Genomic DNA, 23,286 nt, shown 5'->3' on the forward strand with positions numbered 1-23,286 from the left:
GGATGGGACCAGTAGATATATCTTAGATGACCACTTGCAGGCTTTTAAGACCCCAGTTGCTACTCACCACAGTTGAATGTGGAACATTTTCTTTATAGGCTATGTTATGCCAATTGAGCTAGATATTCCCCAAGACCATGGCCTCCAGCCCTCAGCCAAGTATGTCAGTCTCTCAGGGTGTTTGGATATATTTGTGAAGCTTGTATGACTTTCACCTGGTCAAGTTGTGCTGACTTGCCCAGCATTGTGTACTATCTTACCCTTCACCAAAGTTACCACTTAACCTATTGTCTAGTTAGTGTTTTTCCCCTCCTCAGCCCTCCCCTCTCTCATAACTACCCAAGATTATTTCTTTCTGTGTGGAAACATTTTCATGTGTTTTTATAATAGTGGTCTCATACAGTATTTGTTCTTTTGTGATTGACTCATTTCACTCAGCATAATACTCTCCAGATTCATCCGTGTTGTGTGGACTAATCTTATTTGTTATTCGTTTACTTGTGCAGTGTCTGTCTACCCATACTAGAATATAAATTCTGTAAGAGTACAAAACTTGTTTTTATTCACAGCTCTATCCCCAGTTCCTAGAACTGTGGCTGGCACACATAGTTGTGCTCAGTAAATGTTTATTAACACTGAATTAATGCTTTTTAAAGGAGATGTGAGAAGAACTCTCTCCCTTCCTCTTTTCTGTCTCTCTATACATATGTATAATAAAAGGATTTTCCAAGTGCCTAAATGTGACTTTCCTTCTAGGCCCTTTATACTTAATACGAACCAGCAACTTTGTGGCTGAACGTCATCTTTTCCTTCATGAAGTACTGACCCACAGCTTTTTGAATGGTTGGTTTTCAGCTGGAAAAATAGTGAACAATACATCTGGAAATATTCTGTCATGTTTTGATCTGAGAAACTCTGGAGAACCAGCTGCTGATTTGAAAGGCTTCTATTATGATACAGACGGCCTATTGTCTACAAAAGCACTACTACACAGTGGTATCTGTGTGCTGCTTTTTCTGAGCTATTAGCTTGAGAGGAAATCTTGTATTCATTAACTTATGTATGACTTGTATTCCCTGAGAGTAGTTTATTGTGTTATTTTCTTTAACTGATTTACTGTGCATTTAGGGATTTTCTTTCTTTTTTCTTTTTTTAAACTAAGTCAAGTTAAATGGTTAAGTAACAGGTTTACGATACTTCACATTCTGAGTTTAAGTTTTTTAAAATAGATTTCTGCATTAAAATGCTTTATTTTTGTGATTTTACACTTCTCGGTAGCTTTATATTGATAAAATGGGTGAATTTCACCCTTCACTATATTAAAGCTTACTTCTTGTGTATACGATACTTGATATAACAAAAGGAAAACTGACATCCAAACCCTGCACAGAAATAATTTTGAAGAAGGTATGAGCCCCATACACACATGTGCACATACACAGAATCCAGTTAGTATAAGTTTTAATATTTTAAAATATTTTCTTACTTTCCGCCACTGTTTTTGGATGATATATAAAGTTTTCAGAACCTTGATGGCATAGTGGTTAAGTGCTACAGCTGCTAACCAAAGGGCCGGCAGTTTGAATCCTCCAGGTGCTCCTTGGAAACGCTATGGGGCAGCTCTACTCTGTCCTGTAGGGTCACCATGAGTCGGAATCGACTGGACGGCACTGGGTTTGGTTTTATGGATACAGTGACAGACAATTACTAAAATTATTAGGTAGATAATAATTGCACCTAAATAACCCAGAGTGAAGGATTCCCTGGGTGGCACGAGTAGTTAAGTGCTTGGCTACTACCCGAAAGGTTGGAGGTTCAAATCCACTCAGAGGAGCCTTGGAAGACAGGCCTGGCAATCTACTTCTGAAAGGTCACAGCCTTGGAAACCCTATGGAGCAGTTCTACTCTGTCCTGTAGGATTGCTATGAGTTGGAATTGTCTTGACAGCAACAGGTTTTTTTGTTTTTTTAGAAATGTAGCAGAGTTTGTTAGGTAAACACATGTACATCTGCAAATCTATTCTAAATGATGAATTTCTCTTTTTTTCTCACTGTGCTCAATGATGTCTTCAAATTAACTTCTCTGGAGAAGGTGTACTATATGTAACATTATGTTTGTACGCTGTATTATTATCCAATTATATCGTGGAAGCATATGGGAACAATCTTAATAATTTTCAAAAAAATCCAGAAATTTCCTTTGAATTAAGAAACTTCAATGGTAGATTTATGTGTAAAGTATATGTTTCAAATATATTTAAATAGGTTTTTTGTTTTTAGTTTGAGAATTTAGATTTGAACTATGACTCTTTCCCCCCATAGGTTGGAAAAGAGACTGTTCAAACCACCGAGGATCAGATTTTGAAGAGAGACATGCCACCAGCATTTATTAAGTGAGTAATTAAAAACGCTCTGGTGTCCTACTGTTGATTTCAGTCATTGGTACTAGGCATTTTTGACATCATAATTTATTAAAAAACCATGTCTTCTAAGTTTTGTTTTTTGGAATAGAAAGGATTTGGAAACATATTATGTATGTATAAATCTGAATTTTATACTAAACCCCTTTGGAGAGGAAAGAATAACAGATATAAATAAAAAAAAATGTCATAACATATTTCATAGCATTTTAAATTGAAGTTACATTTATATATTGCCTAATGCTCCTACAAATAACTTCTAGACAATTTGATATATCCTACATAGAAGAAGCAGAGATACTAACTTTTGATGAGATAAAGCATCTCACATTCTTGATTTTGTCATCTTTGACTGATAGCTTTGTTCTATGTTGCATTCAAGTACTATGTAAAGGTAAAGGCTGATGATGCATAAGACAAACTCCTACAAGTCAATAAGAATGTGACAAAACTATTCAATTAAAAAAAAAAAAAGGCAAAGGATTTGAATAGGTACATGAAAAGAGAGGAATTCCAAATGGCCAGTAAACATATGAAAAGGCACTCTACCTTATTTGTCATCACTGAAGTGCAAATTGTGCTATTATAAACCCCTAAATTAAACACTGATGATATCCGTTGTTGATGACGATGTGGAGGAACTAGAACTCTTGTACACTGCTGTTGTGAATGTAAATTGGTGCAGCCACTTTGGAAAATAGTTTGGAATTAATAAAATTGAAGAGAGGCAATGTCACTCTCAAGTGTGTTGCTTGTGTATACTCATATCAGGATTTATATAAAAAAATTAGCATTGTTCATAATGACTTCATTGTCTATCTAAAGTATAATAGACAAAAACAATCATGGCATTAGACATAAATTGGAATATTAAGCTGTAATAAAAAATTAATGAATGAAATCTCAAAAACAATTGAGAGAAATGAGCTGTAGATACATAGGTTCCATTTATTTAAAGTTCAGAAATATGCAGAAATAAATTACATTGTTTAGAGATGCCTGTTCATGTCTTAAAATGATAAGGATAAGCAAGGAAATCATCACAAAGGTCAGGGTAGTGGTGCTTCTGGGAGGGAGGGAGGAGGTCATCCTTAGGGAGAGGCACACGTGAACTTCTAAAGAAATGCTGTTCTATTTCTTGACTTGGAGGATGGGTTATGTGGTTTTTTTTTTTTTTTGAAGATCATTCATTATACATATTTTTATGTAATTTTCTGTGTGTATGTTATATTTTCAAATAAAGCTAAAAGTGTTATTTTTATCCTCCTTATGTTCTATTGGAAACCCTGGTGGCATAGTGGTTAAGTGCGACGGCTGTTAACCAAGAGGTCGGTAGTTTGAATCCGCCAGGCCCTCCTTGGAAACTCTATGGGGCAGTTCTACTCTGTCCCATAGGGTCGCTATGATTCGGAATCTACTCTACGGCAGTAGGTTTGGTTTTGGTTTGGTTTATGTTCTATTGAGCCCTAGTGGCACAGTGGTTAAGAGCTTGGCTGCTAACCCAGAAGTCGACAGTTTGAATCCACCATCTGCTCCTTGGAAACCCTACAGGGTTGCTATGATTCAGAAATGACTCAGTGGTAATGGGTATGGTTTTTTTGGTTTGTGTTCTATTATTTCTATTGAAAAGATGCAAAATTTTTACCCATATTGATACATTCTTATTTCTAATTTACTTGAGTGGGTGCTTCTATAGAAATGTTGTTTATCGTTAGGTGCTGTTGAGTCGGTTCTGACTTAGAGCGACCCTGTGCGCAACAGAATGAAACACTGTCCAGTCCTGTGCCATCCTCGAAATCGTTGCTACGTTTGAGCTCATTGTTGCAGCCACTGTGCCAATCCATCTCATTGAGGGTCTTCCTCTTTTTTGCTCATCCTCTACCTAGCATGATGTCCTTCTGCAGGGACTGGTCCCTCCTGAGAACATGTCCAAAGTACGTGAGGTGAAGTCTTGCCATCCTTGCTTCTAAGGAGCATTCTGACTGTACTTCTTCCAAGACAGATTTGTTTGTTCTTGCAGTCCCTGGTGTATTCCAATATTCTTCGCCAACACCATGATTCAAATGCATCAATTCTTCTTCATTCTTACTTATCCATTGTCCAGGGTTGGGTCAGGTGCACCTTAGTCCTCAAGGTGACATCTTTGCTTTTCAACACTTTAAAGAGATTTTTTTGCAGCAGATTTGCCCAGTGCAATTCATCGTTTAATTTCTTGACTGCTGCTTCCATGGGGCTCTGTAGAAATGCATTTCTGTTAGTACTGCAAAATGTCTTCATGTGTCAGGAAGTAAGGTACAGGAAGCATCTGGTTTTTGTAGAACCTGTTTTATGGCAGTGGTTTGTTTTTTCTTTTAAACTTGCTTTCATTGGATTTGGAAACCCTGGTGGTGTAGTGGTTAAGTGCTATGGCTGCAACCAAAGAGTCAACAGTTTGAATCTGCCAGGCGCTCCTTGGAAACTTTATGGGGCAGTTCTACTCTGTCCTATAGGGTCGCTATGAGTCGAAATCGACTCGACGACACTGGGTTTGTTTTTTTGGTTTTCATTGGATTTGGTGATCTCCAGGGTTCTTCCAGCTCTAAACTCCATGAATGTACTTTGTGTGCCATTCCATCAGTGTGGTTATATAAGAGGAGTCCTGTGCTACCTGTTAAACATTATAATCAAACTTGTATATTTACTTTATATTAAAAACATGGGTAGCTTGTACCAGGTTGTCCCTTATCCCCTGGAAGGTACAGAGCATGGTGAGATAGTGTGTATAGAGGGTTTCAACATCAGGTTGTAGTTAGACTAGATGACCCTAAAAATGGTTCCTTTAAACCCTGAGATTCTAGTCTCTGAATATCATTTGATTGGTAGATTAATTTCTTCAGGAAACTGTGTCTATTCTATACCAGAGAACCTTTGAAATATGCTGTGTGCTCTCAAAGGCTTCCTTGGGGACTTAGAAAAATGAAAGAGGAGTGTGCCCTGATGGTGTTAAAGTTTTCAAAAGAGTAGGTACTTAAGTACAAACAAAACAAAACTTCTTTGATCACTTTTGCTGGCAACTAGGATACCAATCCCTTATTCTGAAAATTGGTAATTAAAAGGAAAGAATTAAGCATTTATGCAGCCTTTTCCGTACATACGTTATTTCAGGGTACCCTAATAGCCTTAGTTGTTGAGGGGAGTTCTAGCCAGTAAATGTGGAAGGAATGACAGAAAATCATCATTGTGCAACTTTTAATGAAACAGTTGATGCAGGCAAGGATCATCAATGAGTGAAACCATTCTGGGATTTTAACCTTTGTGCCACCTGGGAGAAAACACCCTGCTGTCCTTGGAGACTCAGGGAAAAATAGTGTACTATGACCAACTAAAAAATTTACTAAGCAGTTTTTAAAAATAAATAATATACCACATTCTGAAATGTTTCTCGAAAATAGCCTAGAGTACAAACAACAATATGGCCATGGTTATCTCACACATTTGGGGGAAATATTCAACAATTTAAAACACGATGCCTCTTGATTACACTTAGAGTGTAGAATGAAGCAGAAAATAACTTTGGTAGATGCCTTGGCTTGGAGGGGGAGGGGACAGAGAGGGAAACAGATGGAAGCAATTAGTGTCATCCTTGGAACTGTTGAGTAGGACATTCTTTCGGGCTGTTTGGTTGATGTTTGGAAGTTTCCAGGACATGATGGACCGAAGCTCCCTCTAGTCTACTTTTACAAAGGTTTCTAAATAGTGGCTGCTTAGGCAACACTAAAGGATAAAAGAAGTTAAAATTTTTATTCTTAGATTAATCTCTACTTGTAGAATGTTAGGACATCACAGTTAAAGAAAACAGGAGACTCTTGGCCTGTAGATAAATTTATACCTAAGCCATCCAGTATGTATTTCAAGATTTTTCAGGGAAGGATATGACATTTTCAGGATTTGGGAGGTGGGGGAAGGGGAGGAGTGTTTCAAAATCAAATCGTAGGCTATTTGTGTAACTGGCAATTAAGGGCGTATGATAATGTTGGACTGGTGGCATAGTGGTTAAGTGCTATGGTTGCTAACCAGGAGGTCAGCAGTTTGAATCCACCAGGCGTTCCTTGGAAACCCTGTGGGGAGGTTCTACTCTGTCCTGTAGGGACGCTATGAGTCACGATTAATTTGACAGCAGTGGGTTTGGCTTTTGGTTTTAATATAATGTTGGATAATCTGTAATAGCAGTTAAAGAATTATATATTTATATGATAATTGTTGTTGAAGGACTCCCAGTAGTCGATTGATTTCTTCTTGTAAAAGTGAGAACCATTTTAATATAGAGCAAGATTTGCTTTGTCATAGGAAGGGTTTCTCTTGGTGGAGCAAGAGTTATCTGATCCTTGACTGCACTGGCAGGTGAAGTTTACAATTTACTAATTTCACCCAGAATTACAGCAATAGCCACACTGTTACACAAGAAGTATAGGGCTGCATGATGATTGCCATAGAAACTGTTGCAATTGTCATAAGCTTCAGAAGTGCAACGGCCATGCTGTACTGTTTGAATATTGGTCATATTCACTCTGTAAGGTATTCATTTAGAGTCTGTCTGCAAGAGTCAGCTAGTGTACTCTGTGTTTGTAGTTTACGTGGTTGTCATCATCTTCATCAGGTGGCAGCAGCAGTAATTAATACTTATGTATGATTGATTGATTAATGGGCTGACATACTAATTGGTTAATTAAGTATTTATTGATTGCCATCTATGTGTCTAGAATGCTAAGTGCTACGTAGAATAGCAGTTCTTGCCAGTGTCTTAGGAATAATCACTTGTGAGTTGTATTACAAGTAATTTATTGGTGGCAGTAAAGTGCCAACATTTGCAAATGCCTTACTTTTTTTTGAAGAGTAAATTGAGCATATTTAAGGTCACACTGATATGAAAGCCCTTTCATTCCCACTCACTAGGTTTTTTTTTCTTTACCTCTTTATTGAAGTATAATGTACTCACTCACTGCTTTTTATTCTGCTTTCTTTAACCAAAAAGCAAAAAACAAAAATCCAGTTGCTGTGGAGTCAATTCTGACTCCCGGTGATCAGAGTAGAACTGTGCTCCACAGGGTTTTCTTTGGTAGGAGAGAAATTAGTGGAGTTGACAGCTGCGTGGCTGGGAATTGTACATAATCCCAAGTATACCCATCGGGGTATGTCATGTAGATATTATTCTTTTATGTATCATGGAGTAACAAAAGTGGAAAGCTGTCGTCGCAGAGAAAAAAGAAAGAAGTTGCTCCCTGACTTCAAGAAGTTTCCAGTTGAAGAACTGTAGCATTGACCTTAACTGTAGTAGGAATTCAGGGAAAGAGTGCTGTCATTGCGGGCAGGAGAAGTAGAAACACGCTGCATGGCAGAGGTGAGACCTGGGAGGGGTGGATGTGGGAAGGAAGGACAATATTCTGGGTGGGATGACTAGCATGAGCAAAGTCTGGGGGCCTTTGGGGAGAGGAGGAGCTGTGTTGGGGCTGGCAGGAACTAAGCTTAGATAGGTAGGCTGCGCCAGACGATGAAGACCCTTGAAAGCCAGGTAGGAACTTGGAATTGGGCAACAGAGAAGCTTGGCAGTTCTTGAGCAGCAGAATGACAAGATGAAATAATTTTTTTAGGAAGATTTATGGCCAAATGCAGGGTAAATAATGGGTGCAAGTTCTGTTATGAAGGAGAATAAGTTGTATATCAAACTGAACAGATTCATTTTCTGTTAGTGCGAGTTTGCTTCAAATTGATTCCTTACAGAAAAAATGGCAAACTGTCTTATTTACCCTAGAAAAAATGTCATTGCATTATACAATGGAATTTCACTCTTATTCCTGCAATAGAGCCGAAATGAATAAGGAAGGCAGTTCTTGGATCCTGCCCAAGGGTGTTCGGTATCTGAGTGATTAAAAGATGTCTCTCTGAGGTGGTCTTGTGATATGAACTCCTTGAAAAGGGCAATAGTGCACATTGCCTGTTGTCAGGCAAATGACAGTACCATTTAGAACTATAAAGTGTTGTCACTTTCTACCTCAGTGCTGCTCTGAACCCCCCAAAAGACCCGTTGCCATCGTGTAGATTCCAATTCATAGCCACTGTGTAGGACAGAGTAGAACCACCCCATAGGGTTTCTAAGGAGCGCCTGGTGAATTCAAACTGCTGACCTTTTGTTTAGCAGCCTGAGTGCTTACCCACTGCATCATCAAGGCCCCGCTGGTCTGAACTCTCAGCCTGAAATCATCAAAACTTTGATCGATTCACTGCCTTGGACTATTTTTGAAACATATTGTAACATCTAGGCTTATTGAATGAAAGAATGTTTCTAAAATGCCTTGTTTTGAGGATGTACTATTGCTACATGATTGCCATTAACCATGTTTCCTGGGAAATGACCTTGTTTCAACACTTCAGCTTTAGCAGTTCCGCACAGTTACAGTGTGTACTTACATTATTTACCATTATTGATATTCATGTACAAACGGGAAATATGAAAAGGATTAAAACATGCTTATACTTAATTTAGATCTCTTTGGGACTAAAGTAATAGAGTCATATTTTTAGATCACCAGCCCTTGTATTGGGCTTTTTCTTTCATTATGATCTTGGACACTCAAAATAGAGATGAAATTTGTATTTTCAAACTCTCTTGTGGGTGAAAGTGCCTAGAATGTCCTTATTTAGAATTATTTCTTTGATCAGACCACTCAGTGCACTTTGCTTGTCCGGGGTTAATGTGTGATTCTAATGTTTTGTTTTTTTAACTCAAGCTTTTTTTGTGATCCTTTTTGTAAGATTCTTTCTATAAGAGAAGGTTTTTGTTTCATGACATGGGTGACCAAGTTTCCGTAAGATAATCACTCACATCTGTGCTGCCTTGCTGCATTTTTGACCCAGAGCAAGCTCTCAAACTTTAAATAGCTCACCTTTGGACTTGCTACATTAAACATAGCTGGGTACTACGGATTTTGACAGACTTTCTCAAGCAAAATGATTTGTGAAGTTTTGAGTCTTCTCAATGATGAACTCTAAGTCATGTTATTAAACTTGTAGAAGAGTTCTAAACAGCTTGGCAGGATTTAATTCTTGGTTTACTTTGTATACCCTTCATGATTAAGAAATAAACAAAACTTTAAGCATAACATACTTTGGTTTCCATTTTCTACAGAATAATCAAAATCACGTGATTGCAAGGAACTCAGGGGGCCAAAGGAGCTAACATTTATTGAGTACCTGTTACTGGGCCAGGTCCCTAGGTAGCAAAAACGGTTCGAGCTTGACTAGTAACCTAAAGGTTGGCAGTTTGAACCCACCAGGGGCCTCATGGAAGAAGGGCCTGGAGATCTGCTTCCATAAAGATTACAGCCAAGGAAACCCTATGCAGCAGTTGTACTCTGTAACACATGAGGTCACTATGAGCTATGATTGACTTGATAGCAATGGGGGTTTTCTGGGGGAGGGGAGTCCGGGTGCTTATATATCTTCTTTTTCTCATGTAATTCCAAGGTATTAATAAACTCATTTTACAGATAAGAAGACTAAGGTTTGACAAACTTCAATTCACTCAAGGTCACTCAGCCAGTAAGTGGCAGGACAGATTTTCTGTTAGTGGTCTCACAGCTGCTAAGTCCATGTTCTTTCCCTGTCAAACCTTCCAGGAAGTCATCTAGTCCATCCCTTGGTCTCCAGGAAGTACTAACTTTGTACCACTCGTAGAGGATAATAATTTATACTTCTAAGTATTTCCAGAAAAGGACTATCACAGATGTAATTGGTGATGTACTACAGTGTTTTGTAATTATTAAGCTGTAAAAAAGTGAAGTCATACAATTTTAAAGTTAAAAGGAATCATAAAAATTGTTTAATCCAACTGCTTTATTTTCACAGATGAGGTCATTGACTACCCCGGTCCTGCCCTCCAAAAACAAACAAAAAACAAAACAAAACAAAAAACTGGAATTACCAAAAGCAATTAGACACACCAGTAAAAACAAAAACAAAAACCACCTGCTGACTAGTTGCCTGCAACTCATGGCACCTCACTGAGTAGACTTGTGTGTCAGAGTAGAATTGGGCTCCCTGGGGCTTTCAATGACTGGGTTCTCAGAAGTAGATCACTACGTTGGCGGATGCCAACCCCTAACCTTTCAGCTAATAGCCGAGCTCGTTAACTGTTTATATCATCCAAGAACTCCAGATTGGGCACAAGTATTTACGTTAGCTTTTCTCGTTTATGTACTGTTGATTGATGTTAGCCTGCTGTCAACTTGGACCTCCAGATCTTACCCTTTTTTTTTTTTTTTTACCACATCCTAGTTAGTTTTTGGTATATTTTTCCAGAAATGAAAAGATCCTTTTATTGTGTCTATTCCATTTCATTCTGTCTTTAGGTATCCACACTTCTAATTCATCTGAAATAAAAGGATTTAGTTAGCTTTATTATTTCAATTGTACATGTTCTGGCAAAGAAGGGGTTGGTGTTGTCTTTAAGGAGTTTTGAGTGTTTTCACTATGGCTCATTGTGGTTTTTAACTTTAGTTTTTGGTGTGCACATGCAGCGTCCTGCACTATCACTGCTTGGCCTTAATAGAAGGAGAAGGCCACTTTGCACTGTGTCTTACTCAGCGAGTTGGGACAGGGAAGGCAATAGTTCATGGCCGAGATCTGTAGGCTCTTTAAATATAGGAGCAGGGGTTGGAACATCATGTCAGTGTTACCACTCAGTGTGCACCGAGGACTCGGTGCTGTGCACTTGCTACTTGAACTCCATTAAACTGTACTCTGTGTTCCTGCCTGACTCCCTCCTAAAAACTGACTGTGCTTGTGCCTTCGTTCAGGCTTCTGGGTGACTAATGGTTGAGCGCCCTCAACCTTTCTCAAAATGGCAGCTCTAGGAGTAAAGCATATTAGCTAGTGCTGGGATGCCACAGAAGGAGTCTACTTCAGCTGTTTTAAAGCCGTACTTGTGCCAAATGGGAGGGTGTATAAAAGAAAAAAAATCTTTCACACATCTTTCTAAGTCTTTTGAAATCTTTATATATATTATCTTTATTATTTTCTTTTATCATATGTAGATAAACAAAAAGATGGAAGGAGGGAATGAGATGATTAGAGAGGCAGTGCCTCCTATTGGGGGGATGCTGGATAAGCTTTAGATGGAGAGTATGGCTTCCTGTCACTGGTGCCTGAAATTTCACTGGTGCTCATTCCTTGGGGTAACACTTTTAAATGCTTAAATGCCTAGTGGAGGGAGGCTTTTGAGGCCTCAGCAGTCCTTTTCACTTAAGTGTGGATTACTTTATCAAACCATTGGTCGAGGATAGGGTCTAATAAGTAGGAAAGCAGAGAGAGTCTCCTGCCTCTCAACCTCTCACACAGTCTTCATATTCTTGAGGGGCCTGGACTTTAATATTATCTTCAAATGAGAATATATCTGTAACCACAGAAAAAGAGAGGGTCTTAAAAGAGGATGCTTCCCAGGCAATTTAAATTATTACATGTAAGTGCTTAAACATTCTACCATTTTAATGGCCCTGTTGTGGCATGTCTTCATTTTTAAATACAATGGACTTCTTAATGCAAATCAAAATTACAGTGAGATACCATCTCACGCCAACAAGGCTGGCATTAATCCAAAAAACACAAAATAATAAATGTTGGAGAGGCTGTGGGGAGACTGGAACGCTTACACACTGCTGGTGGGAATGTAAAACGGTATAACCACTTTGGAAATTGATTTGGCACTTCCTTAAAAAGCTAGAAATGGAACTACCATATGATGCAGCAATCCCACTCCTTGGAATATATCCTAGAGAAATAAGAGCCTTTACACGAACAGATATATGCACACCCATGTTTACTGAAGCACTGTTTACAATAGCAAAAACTTGGAAGCAACCAAAGTGCCCATCGACAGATGAATGGATGAATAAATTATGGTATAGTCACACAATGGAATAGTACACAACAATAAGGGACAGTGAGGAATCTGTGAAACATCTGGAAGGCATTATGCTGAGTGAAATTAGTCAGTTGCAAAAGGACAAATATTATATGAGACCACTATTATAAGAACTCAAGAAAAGGTTTAAACGTAGAAGAAAACATTCTTTGATGGTTATGAGGGTGGGGAGGGAGGGAGAGAGGAATTCACTAACTAGATAGTAGACAAGAATTATCTTAGGTGAAGGGAAGGACAACACACAGTACAGGGGAAGTCAGCACCACTGGACTAAACCAAAACCTAAGAAGTTTCCTGAGTACAACCAAACACTTTGAAGGAAAGTGTAGCAGGAACAGGGGTCTAGGGACCATGGTTTCAGGGGCTGTCTAGGTCAATTGGTGTAACAAAGTTTATGAAGAAAATGTTTTGCATCCCGCTCTGGTGAGTGGCATCTGGGGTATTAAAAGCTAGCCAGTGGCCATCTAAGATACATCAATGGTCCCAACCCACCTGGAGCAAAGAAGAATGAAGAACACCAAAGATACAAGGAAAATATTAGTCCGAGGGACAGAAAGGCCATATAAATCAGAGACTCCATCAGCCTGAGAGCAGAAGAACTAAATGGTGCCTGGCTACCACCAATGACCCATTCTGACAGGGAACACAACAGAGAGTCCCTGATGGAGCAGGAGAAAAGTGGGGTGCAGGACTCAAATTCTTGTAAAAAGACCAGACTTAATGGTCTGACTGAGACTGGAGGAGCCCCAGAAGACATGTCTCCTGGACTCTCTGTTAACCCAGAACCAAAACCATTCCCAAAGCTAAGTCTTCAGACAAAGAATAGACTGGACTATATGGCATAAAATGATACTCGTGAAGAGTGTGCTTCTTAGAAGTTCAAGTAGATACACGAGGTTAAACGGGCAGCTCCTGTCTGGAGGCGAGATGAGAAGGCTGAAAGGAATAGGAGCTGGTTGAACGGATACCAGAAATCCGGGGAGGAAAGGAGGAATGTGTGGTCACATTATAGAGATAGCAACTAGGGTCAGATAACAATGTGTGTATAAATTTTGTATGAGAAACTAACAAGCTGTAAACTTTCACCTAAAGCACAATAAAAAATAAATAAATATGATGGGCTTCTGAAACTTGAAAGTGATTTGGGCCTTTCTTGATCTCTGCGAGACCCTGCCCAGATGGGGAAAGAAGGTCTCAGCAAGGCTTAAGAAGAGAGCAGACATAACCCTGACAGTTGATTGTGCCTGCGAATGAAGTAATTCTATCCGGGCCAGCCTGGTTGCAAATGGCTGTGAAGGAGGGGGTGGATGCAGTGGCCTCAGTGGGGAAAGATTACTGATCAGCTGATCACGTTCTTTTCCTTACTTCTGTTTCCTTTCTATCTCCCAAGTGTTGTCAGTGCTTTGTGTGATCGAATATGGTTGTGGTCAGCCCAGCTCTCTCCATCTAAAGTAGAGGCCCCAAGATGTAAACACCTGCTTCCTTGGGTATGCTCCAGGCTAATCCGACTTGCATGAAATCAGATTTTCAGGTGTTCTGCTCCATAGCAGTTCAGTCTTTAACAAGCAGAATACATTTTTGTGACAGTGTTTATAACCTAAATGGCTGTACTGTCTAAGGTCAGATTTTATAAAAACAGTGACTTGTGATGTAGGACAATGGTCCCCCTCTCTTGAACATGTTTTTCGGAGGTAAAAGTTTAACTTGTTGAATGTTTTAGAGAGCTATTCAGTATGTCTAAATAGACCCATCAGGCCATCTCCCTTTATATTATTTTGTCCAAAGCCCTCACTCCATTTTATGGCTAAATGAGAGAGCTGGGATATGATGACTGATTTTTATAAAAAAAAATTGAGATTGTTTGGTGTCTAGGTGAGTGAGTTGCCTGCACCCTGCCTTGTGTGTGTGTGAGAGAGAGACACAGAACACACACACACACACACACACACACACACACACACACACACACACACACACACAGAGATCAGTATTATTCCATTGGGAAAATAACTCAAAGAAGTGCTATGAAGAGTATCATCTTTATAAGCAGTGTTGAGCTCTGGAGGGCAGGAACATTGTATTTATCTCCATCAAAACTTCTCTGACCTTCCCGGTAAAACTGACTACGCCCTCTTTTGTGCCTCCTCAGGATGCCCTGCATGTGCTTGTAAGTACTAACTTGTATTTGTTTGTTTACATGTCTGTTTCCTCCCACCAAGATGATAACCCCTTCAAGGTAGGGACATTTTTTTTTTCCCCCTATTTCTAGGACTTGTAAAGCATGTAGTAGATACTTGATATGTTAGATACATTAACATATGACATAATTTCATTAGAGAAATTTAAGATCATTAACTCTCTTCTGGATGCAGTGAAGAAGCACCTTTAAAAATGACTTGTGGCACTCTTCTTATAATCTCTGGGTCTGTTTTTTTCTTAAAAATCTAAGTGTACATTTAAGCTTCTTGATTAATGATAATTGAAATCACATGGAACTAAATAGTTTGGACACTTTCTCTTAAATTGTATAGCGTGATGTTATAGCATGTGATAATTCTGGGAAGAATGGATTAGTAAGTCAAGAGTGAGCATATTTAGGGGTCCGATGAGGCTGCCGTTGGTCCATTTGATGGAAAGCATAAGAATCTTCTAGTAATTTAGGTTGAAGAGTCAAAGGCAGAGAGGAAAGGTCTTAACTTGTATTAGTTGATTGATTTAAAGTATCTAAATCAGTATTATTAGTATGTAGTTAAGCTGTGTGATTATTTAGGAAACTGACCTTATACCTACTGCCATTCTGTAAAAGGCTTTTTAAAAAATCAGATTTTTATTATAAAATAGACGATCACTTTAAGAGGCCAGGCAGCCTGAATGTTTAAATAAAACCTCATTTTCTACAGACAAGACAGACTCCTTCCTGTTTCTGACTTCTGGTTAGTCATGGTGGGATTTGTTTGGCTCCTATAAATGTCATTAAATTTTAATGTACAGATCAGCTGTCTTATTGTAGAAAAACAACGGTACAGTGTCTGTTTTGACCCTATCACTTTATCACACAAGGGAACCATTAGTGGAGAATCAATACCATTCCTGCAAAGCTTTTCCATTTCATCTTTTTTTTTTCCTTTCTCCATGACAGTTATTTCTAACTATTGTCTGATTTTTGTTTTTGTTTTTCCAAATTTGGAAAGCTTATGTAGTAACTGGGTCCTTGGCAAGAGGTGTGGCATAAGAACTGCATTCTGTGATGCTTATGTTTGTTTGCTATAATTGCATTAAGGTTTATGTTCCTTGGGAGTGAAATCAAGTTTGTGACTTTTTTTTTAAAGTTAATGATTTCTATGGGCCAGATGATTATTTCATTGCCCCTGCTTGGTAAAAAACGTATTCATTCAACACGTATTTACTGAGCATTTATTATGTGTCAGACATTATGCTTTGTGAATATATTAATGAACAAGATGGACAAGGTCCCTGGCCTTTCTGAACTTAAGGTGTTTTGGGAGAGAGAGACAACTAAACTGAGAGGGTGTGATAAATCCCATTGGAACACATAGACGAGGTACCCATAGATTTGAGAGAAAAGTGGTGCAAGAAGCATTTGAAGGTTGAGTCTAAGAGTAACTAGGAGTTAGCCAAGCAAAAGAAGGGAGGAAGGGGAGGTGTTTTAGTTAGAATGATTGTGTAAAAAAACCTTCAAACGAGGTCAGTGGCCTTCAACTAGTGGTCTAACTCAGACTTGAAATATTTCACTGAAACATTTTTAAGATTGCATTTAAACGTTTTTTTTTTTTTAATTGTAAGTTTAAATAGTTGCCAAGTATCTATTTTCTGCCGTATTATGTATTATGTACATGTCTTAGGTATATTTCCATGTAAATTTAACTCACTTAATTTATAGAAAACATTTGCTATACAACTGCATTGGCAAAGCCAGTCCTCATTGTTTAATTGGTCAGCAAAATCAGATTTGTTTATTTATTTTTGGTTCACTTTTTAAAAAGTTTTTACTTCAATCGACGAATTATCTTTTTTAATTATAATTTATTTTATTTTTTGTGGTTGCTGTTGAGAATATACATAGCAAAACATACACCAATTCAACAGTTTCTGTATGTACAATTTAGTGACATTGATAACATTCTTTGAGTTACGCAACCATTCCACCCTCCTTTTCCAAGTTGTTCCTTCTCCATTAACGTAAACTCACTGCTTCCTAAGGTTCCTATCTACGTAATCTTTTGAGTTGCTATGTCAGTTTGATCCCATATATGTAGTTTTTAAAGGAGCATAATGGTTAAGGCAGACATTCTTTACTAGTTAAGCTAAACTATTGTTTGGTTTTAAGAAGACTTCAGGTGATGTTTTCGGTTTAAACATTATCTTAGGGCAATAGTTTCAGGGGTTCATCTAGCCTCACTGTCTATAGAAAGCCTACGTTCCATGAGAATTTGTAATTCTTTTCCCTTTTTTGATCAGGATTATTTTATAGAATCTTTGATAAAAGTGTTCAGTAACGGTAGCGAGGCACTATCCAGTTCTGGTCTCATGGCAAAAGAGGCCACTGTTCATGGAGGCAATTAGCCACACATTCTATTTCTTCCTCCTATTCCTGACTTTCGTTATTCCTCTGTTGTTCCAGGAATATAGAGACCAATTGTTGGGCCTTGGATGGCCGGTTGCAAGCTTTTAAGACCCCAGGCACAATGCAGCGAACTAGGAGGTAGAACAGAAGCAATAAACATGTTATTAGGTCAGTTAGCTGGGATGTCCCATGAAGCTATGACCCTAAACTTCCAGATCAATGAACCAAATCTCATGAGGCGTTGGGTTGTACGTAAACAGCCTCAGCAGCTACTCCTTTTTTTTTTTTTTGGTCATTGTAACTATCACACCCGTAAACTTTTGCCAATTCAACTTTTTACAGATGTACAACTTACTGACAGCAATTACAGTAATTGACCATGCAACTCTACCCTTAATGCCATTTTTCCATCACTGTAAACCAAAACTCGGTACTCTATAAGCAATAACTCCCCCCCTTTCCTCTCCCTCCTACCCCAGACTTATGTCTCTACACATTTGCCTGTTCTTTTTATTTAAGTGAGATCATAGAATATTTGTCCTTTTGTGATTGACTTATTTCACTCAGCAAAATGTCTTCAAGCTCCATTCACGTTGGAGCACATATCAAGGCTTCATTTCTCTTATTGGCTAGGTAATTTCCATTGTAAATATGTACCACGTTTTGCTTATCCATACATCTGTTGATGGGTATTTAGGTTGTTTTCACCTTTTGGCTATTGTGACTAGTGGTTCAGTGAACAGTGGTATACAAATACCTGTTTGAATCTCTGCTTTCAAGCCTTTTGGGTATATACTTAGGGCTGGAATTGCTGGGTTATACGGTTGTTCTACAATGGCTGTACCAGTTTGCATTCCCACCAGCAATGGATAAGGGTTCCACTTTGCCCACATCCTCGTCAACATTTATTATTTTCTGTTTTTTTTTTTTTTTAATTTTTTAAATCGTAGCCATCCTAAAAAAAAAAAAAAAAAAAAAACTAGTGAGAGTAAAATGGTATTTCGTGATTTTGATTTGCATCTCTCCAATGGCTAATGATGTTGAGCCTCTTTTCATGTGTGTGGTGGCCATTTGAATGTTTTCTTTGATGAAATGACTATTCAAGTCTTTTGCCTATTTTATGATTCAGTTATTTGTTTTTATGTTGTTAAGTTGTTGAAGTTTTATATCTGTTTTCGTTATTAGATTCTTACCGGATGTATGATTTCCAAAGATATTCTCTCAGTAGCTTGTGTTTTCACTTTTTTTTGTGAAAGTTTCAGTGAATTATTTTTTAAAGATATTTAAATAGTAAGAAAAAAAGTCTTTCGTATTTACCCATATAGTTATCGTGTCCAGTGCTCTTCATTCCTTTTATATACCTAGTTTTCATCTGGTATTATTTTCCTTCTTATAGAGGACTTCCGTTAACATTTCTTATAGTGTAGGCTGAATTCTTTCAGCCTTTGTATGTCTGAAAAACTCTTTATTTTTGAAATGTATTTTCATTGGGTATAGAACTTTAAATGGACAGATTTTTTTTTTTCTTTCAGTACTTTAAAGATACTGCTTTGCTGAATTCCACCTTGCATTGCTTCCAGTGAGAAGTCTGATGTTACTCTTGTCTTTGTTCTTCTGTATATAAAGTATCATTTTTCTCTGGGTATTTTTAAAATTTTCTCTTTATTATTGGTTTTAAGCAATTTGATTTATGATATGCCTTGGTATGTTCTCTTGATTAAGCTTCCAGTATCGGCAAATCCAAACAGTAAATTGCTTAGGTATACGTATCTAAAAAGAGCCCTGGTGGCGCAGTGGTTAAAGTGCTTGGCTGCTAACAGAAAGATCCGTGGCTCAAACCCACCAGCTGCTCTGTGAGAGAAAGATGTGGCAGTCTACTTCCATAAAGATTTACAGCCTGGAAACCCTATGGGCAGTTCTCTGTCCTATAGGGCTGCTGTGAGTCTGAACTGACTCAAGGGCACACAACAATTAACAACATATGTAAAGAAAAGCAAGGGAATAATTAACACAAAGTTCAGAAAAATGGTTACATCTGGAGCGCAGGAAGGGGGATTATGTTCAAACAAAGAACATAAAGTTTATGCAACCTTTTACCTGTGTGGCTTTACTTTGGATTAAAAAATTATGAAAGTACCCTCAACCTTACTCATAATAAGAGTACAGATTAAAACTATATTGAGATCTTCTTAAAACCAAACAATAGTTTAGCTTAACTAACAGAATGTCTGCCTTGAGTTTTGTGCTCTTTTAAGGACTATCTATACGGAATCAAATTGACCACAACTGGAAAGATAGGTAACTTATGGGGCAGTGAGTTTATGTTAATGGAGGAGGAACAACTCAGAAAAGGAGGATGAGCATGGTTGCACAACTCAGGGAATGTAATTAATATCACTAGATTGTACATGTAGAAACTGTTGAATTGGTGTGTGTTCTGCTGTGTGTATTCTCAACAACAACGATAAAGTATAAAACAAGAACAAATCCCTATTTTTAAAAAATTTTTATTGTGCTTTAAGTGAAAGTTTACAAATCAAGTTGAACTCACATACAAAATTTTATAAACACCTTGCTATATACTCCTAATTGCTCTCCCCCCAATGAGACAGCACACTCCTTCCCTCCACTCTCTTTTTTCGTGTCCATTCGGCCAGCCCCTAACCCCCTCTTACCCTCTCATCTCCCCTCAGACAGGAGGTACCAGCTTAGTCTCATGTGTCTACTTGATCCAAGAAGCTCGTTCTTCACCAGTATCATTGTCTATCCCGTAGTCCATTCCAATCCCTGTCTGAAGAGTTGGCTTTGGGGATGGTTCCTGTCTTGGGCTAAAAAAAGGTCTGGGGACCATGACCTCCGGGGTCCTTCTAGCCTCAATCAAACCATTAAGTCTGGTCTTTTTACAAGAATTTCGGGTCTGCATCCCACTGCCAAACCCCTGTGTGTGATAGCAGTTTTAGTCTAGTAGGTTGATGAAGATGCAAAAGTTTGATTACGTACTGACTTGGTAAGGCTGTGGAGAAACACGCTCTCTAATCCATTGCTGGGGGAAATATAAATTAGTATAACTTCTGTGGAGGAAAATTTCGCAACATTTATTAAAATTGCAAATGTACATATCTTCAACTCAGCAATTCCATTTCTAGAATCTATCCTAAAGATACACAGTGAAAATGAAGATTCATTGCAGAATTGTTTATAATAACAGAAAATGAAAGCAACCCTAAATGATTATCAGTAGGGGCTATAGGGGCTAGGCTAACAAATTATGGACTGTTACATAGCTGTAAAAAAGAACAAGGAGGCTGTTGGTGTACTGTTTTGAAAATATTTCCAACTTAAATTAAGGAAAAAAGATAGAATGCAGAGTGTGTGTGTAGTATGATCCTATATATGTAAAAGTGGGGGAAAATAGACATTTTTGTTTCCCTGTGCGTAACGACTCGGCAATGAGTTGATGGGTTGGGTGCATAAAATGTCTTTTTGAAGAATACAGAGAAAAGTTATAACAATGGTTGCTTGTGGAATATAATTTGAGTACTTGGGAGATAGTGGAGGGTAGGAGATTTTTTAATGTATTATCCCTTTATTTTTATGTATGTTGATATGTTTGTGTAATATATATGAATATGCATATTATATAATTTAAAATTACAATTTAATTTTAAAGGGAAGAAAAACAACCAGCCCTTTAAAAATCTGGTCAAATGCCACATTGACAAGTCCTTGACCTTTGCTGATATTTATTACATACATTTTTTAAATTAATTTAATTATGTGGTTTAAGTAGAAGTTTGTAAATCAAGTCAGTCTCTCATACAAAAAGTTATATACACTTTGCTAGGTACTCCTAGCTGCTCTCCCCCTAATGAGACACCATACTCCGCCTCTCTACCCTGTATTCCCCATGTCCATTCAGCCAGCTGCTGTCCCCCTCTTCCTTCTCATCTCGCCTCCAGGTAGGAGTTGCCCACATAGTCTCATGTGTCTACTTGAGCCAAGAAGCTCAGTCCTCACCAGTATCATTTTCTGTCTTATAGTCCAGTCCAATCCCTGTCTGAAGAGTTGGCCTTGGGAATGGTTCCAATCTTTGGCTAACAAAGGGTCCGGGACCATGAACTCCAGGGTCCCTGTAATCTCAGACCATTAAGCCTGGTCTTTTTATGAGAATTTGAGATCTGCATCCCACTGTTCTCCTGCTCCATCAGGGATTCTCTTTTGTATTCCCTGTCAGGGCAGCAATCGGTGGTAGCTGGGCACCATCTAGTTCTTCTGGTCTCAGGCTGATGTAGTATCTGGTTTATATGGCCCTTTCTGTCGATTGGGCTTGTCTTTACCATATATCTTTGGCGTTCTTCATTCTCCTTTGCTCCAGGTGGGTTGAGACCAACTGAGGCATCTTAGATGGCCGCTTGCTAGTGTTTAAGATCCCAGACGCCTCTCACCAAAGTGGGATGCAGAATGTTTTCTTAATACATTTTGTTATGCCTGTTGACCTAGATGTCCCTGAAACCATGGTCCCCAAACCCCTGTCCCTGCTACCCTGGCCTTTGAAGTGTTTAGTTGTATTCAGGAGGCTTCTTTGCTTTTGGTTTAGTCCAGTTGTGCTGAACTCTCCTGTATTGTGTGTTGTCTTTCCCTTCACCTAAAACAGTTCTAGTCTACTATCTAATTAGTGAATACCCCTCTCCCTCTCTCCCCACCCTTGTAACCATCAAAGAATATTTTCTTCTGTGTTTACACGTTTTCTAGAGTTCTTAAAATAGTGGTCTTATACAATACTTGTCCTTTTGCAACTGACTAATTTCACTCAGCATAATGCCTTCCAGATTCCTCCATATTATGAGATGTTTCACAGATTCATCATTGTTCTTAATCATTGCATAATATTCCATTATGTGAATATAAAAAAAAAAAAACCAAACCAAACCCAGTGCCGTCGAGTCGATTCCGACTCATAGTGACCCTATAGGACAGGGTAGAACCACCCCATAGAGTTTCCAAGGAGCACCTGGCAGATTCGAACTGCTGACCCTTTGGTTAGCAGCCATAGCACTTAACCACTATGCCACCAGGGTTTCCTATGTGAATATACCATTATTTATCCATTCATCTGTTGATGGGCAGATTGGTCGCTTCCATCTTTTTGCTATTGTAAACAGTGATGCAGTGAACATGGGTGTGCATACATCTGTTCGTGTGAAGGCTCTTATTTCTCTAGGATATATTCCAAGGAGTGGAATTGCTGGATTGTATGGTAGTTCTATTTCTAGCTTTTTAAGGAAGTGCCAAATCGATTTCCAGAGCAGTTGTACCATTTTACATTTCCACCGGCAGTGTATAAGTGTTCCAGTCTCTCCACAATCTCTCCAACGTTTATCGTTTTGTGTTTTTTTGGGGTGAGATGGTAACTCATTGTAGTTTTGATTTGCATTTCTCCAATGGCTAATGATTGTGAGCATCTCCTCATGTATCTGTTAGCTACCTGAATGTCTTCTTTGGTGAAGTGTCTGTTCATATCCTTTGCCCATTTTTTAATTGGGTTATTTGTCTTTTTGTTGTTGAGTTTTTGCAGTGTCATGTAGATTTCAGATATCAGGCACTGATCGGAAATGTCATAGCCAAAAACTTTTCCCCAGTCTTTAGGTAATCTTTTTACTCTTTTGGTGAGGTCTTTGGATGAGCGTAGGTGTTTGATTTTTAGGAGCTCCCAGTTCTCTAGTTTCTCTTCTGGTGTTTGTGCACTGTTAATAATGTTTTGTATACTGTTTATGCCTGTGTTAGGGCTCCTAGCATTGTCCCTATTTTTTCTTCCATGATCTTTATTGTTTTAGATTTTATATTTAGGTGTTTGATCCATTTTGAGTTAGTTTTTATGCATGGTGTGAGGTATGGGTCTTGTTTCTGATTCCATTGTTTTTGTCATAGCTTATTAAAGCATGTTTGTTCAGAGTTATAACAGTGCCTTATGCATCTTTATTTACGTACCTATGGTGTTCATTGTCTAATGCCTTTTGGGTGCAGCCCTGGTGTCCATTGTCTAATGCCTTTTGGGTGCAGCCCTGGTAGTACCGTGGTTAAGAGCTTGGCTGCTAACCAAAAGGTCATCAGTTTGAATCACCAGCTGCACCTTGGAAACCCAGTGGGGGCAGTCCTACTCTCTCCTATAGGGTTGCTATGAGTCAGAATGGACTGGATGGCAACGGGTGAAAAACAGGTATGATGTCCGTGGTCTAATGCCTTTTGGATTGTTGAAATTCTTATGTTAATTTAATCCTGTTTATTAACAGTGCAATGGTGTATTGTACTTGTGGAGCTTTGTATCAT

General features: G+C 38.5%; 1 protein-coding gene across 3 annotated transcripts in view; it reads left to right on the forward strand.

The window, feature by feature from the left end:
* The window catches only part of VCL (vinculin), a 120,471-nt gene that overhangs the window by 43,067 nt on the left and 54,118 nt on the right, over nucleotides 1–23,286 (forward strand). For all 3 annotated transcript variants that reach the window (XM_064269744.1, XM_064269742.1, XM_064269743.1), the window contains one exon: nucleotides 2,322–2,392. In XM_064269744.1, the coding sequence (XP_064125814.1) occupies nucleotides 2,322–2,392 (71 nt within the window). The remainder of the gene's footprint in view (nucleotides 1–2,321; nucleotides 2,393–23,286) is intronic.

This window comes from Loxodonta africana, chromosome 16 (genome assembly GCF_030014295.1).
Source record: "Loxodonta africana isolate mLoxAfr1 chromosome 16, mLoxAfr1.hap2, whole genome shotgun sequence".
Lineage (NCBI taxonomy): Eukaryota > Metazoa > Chordata > Mammalia > Proboscidea > Elephantidae > Loxodonta > Loxodonta africana.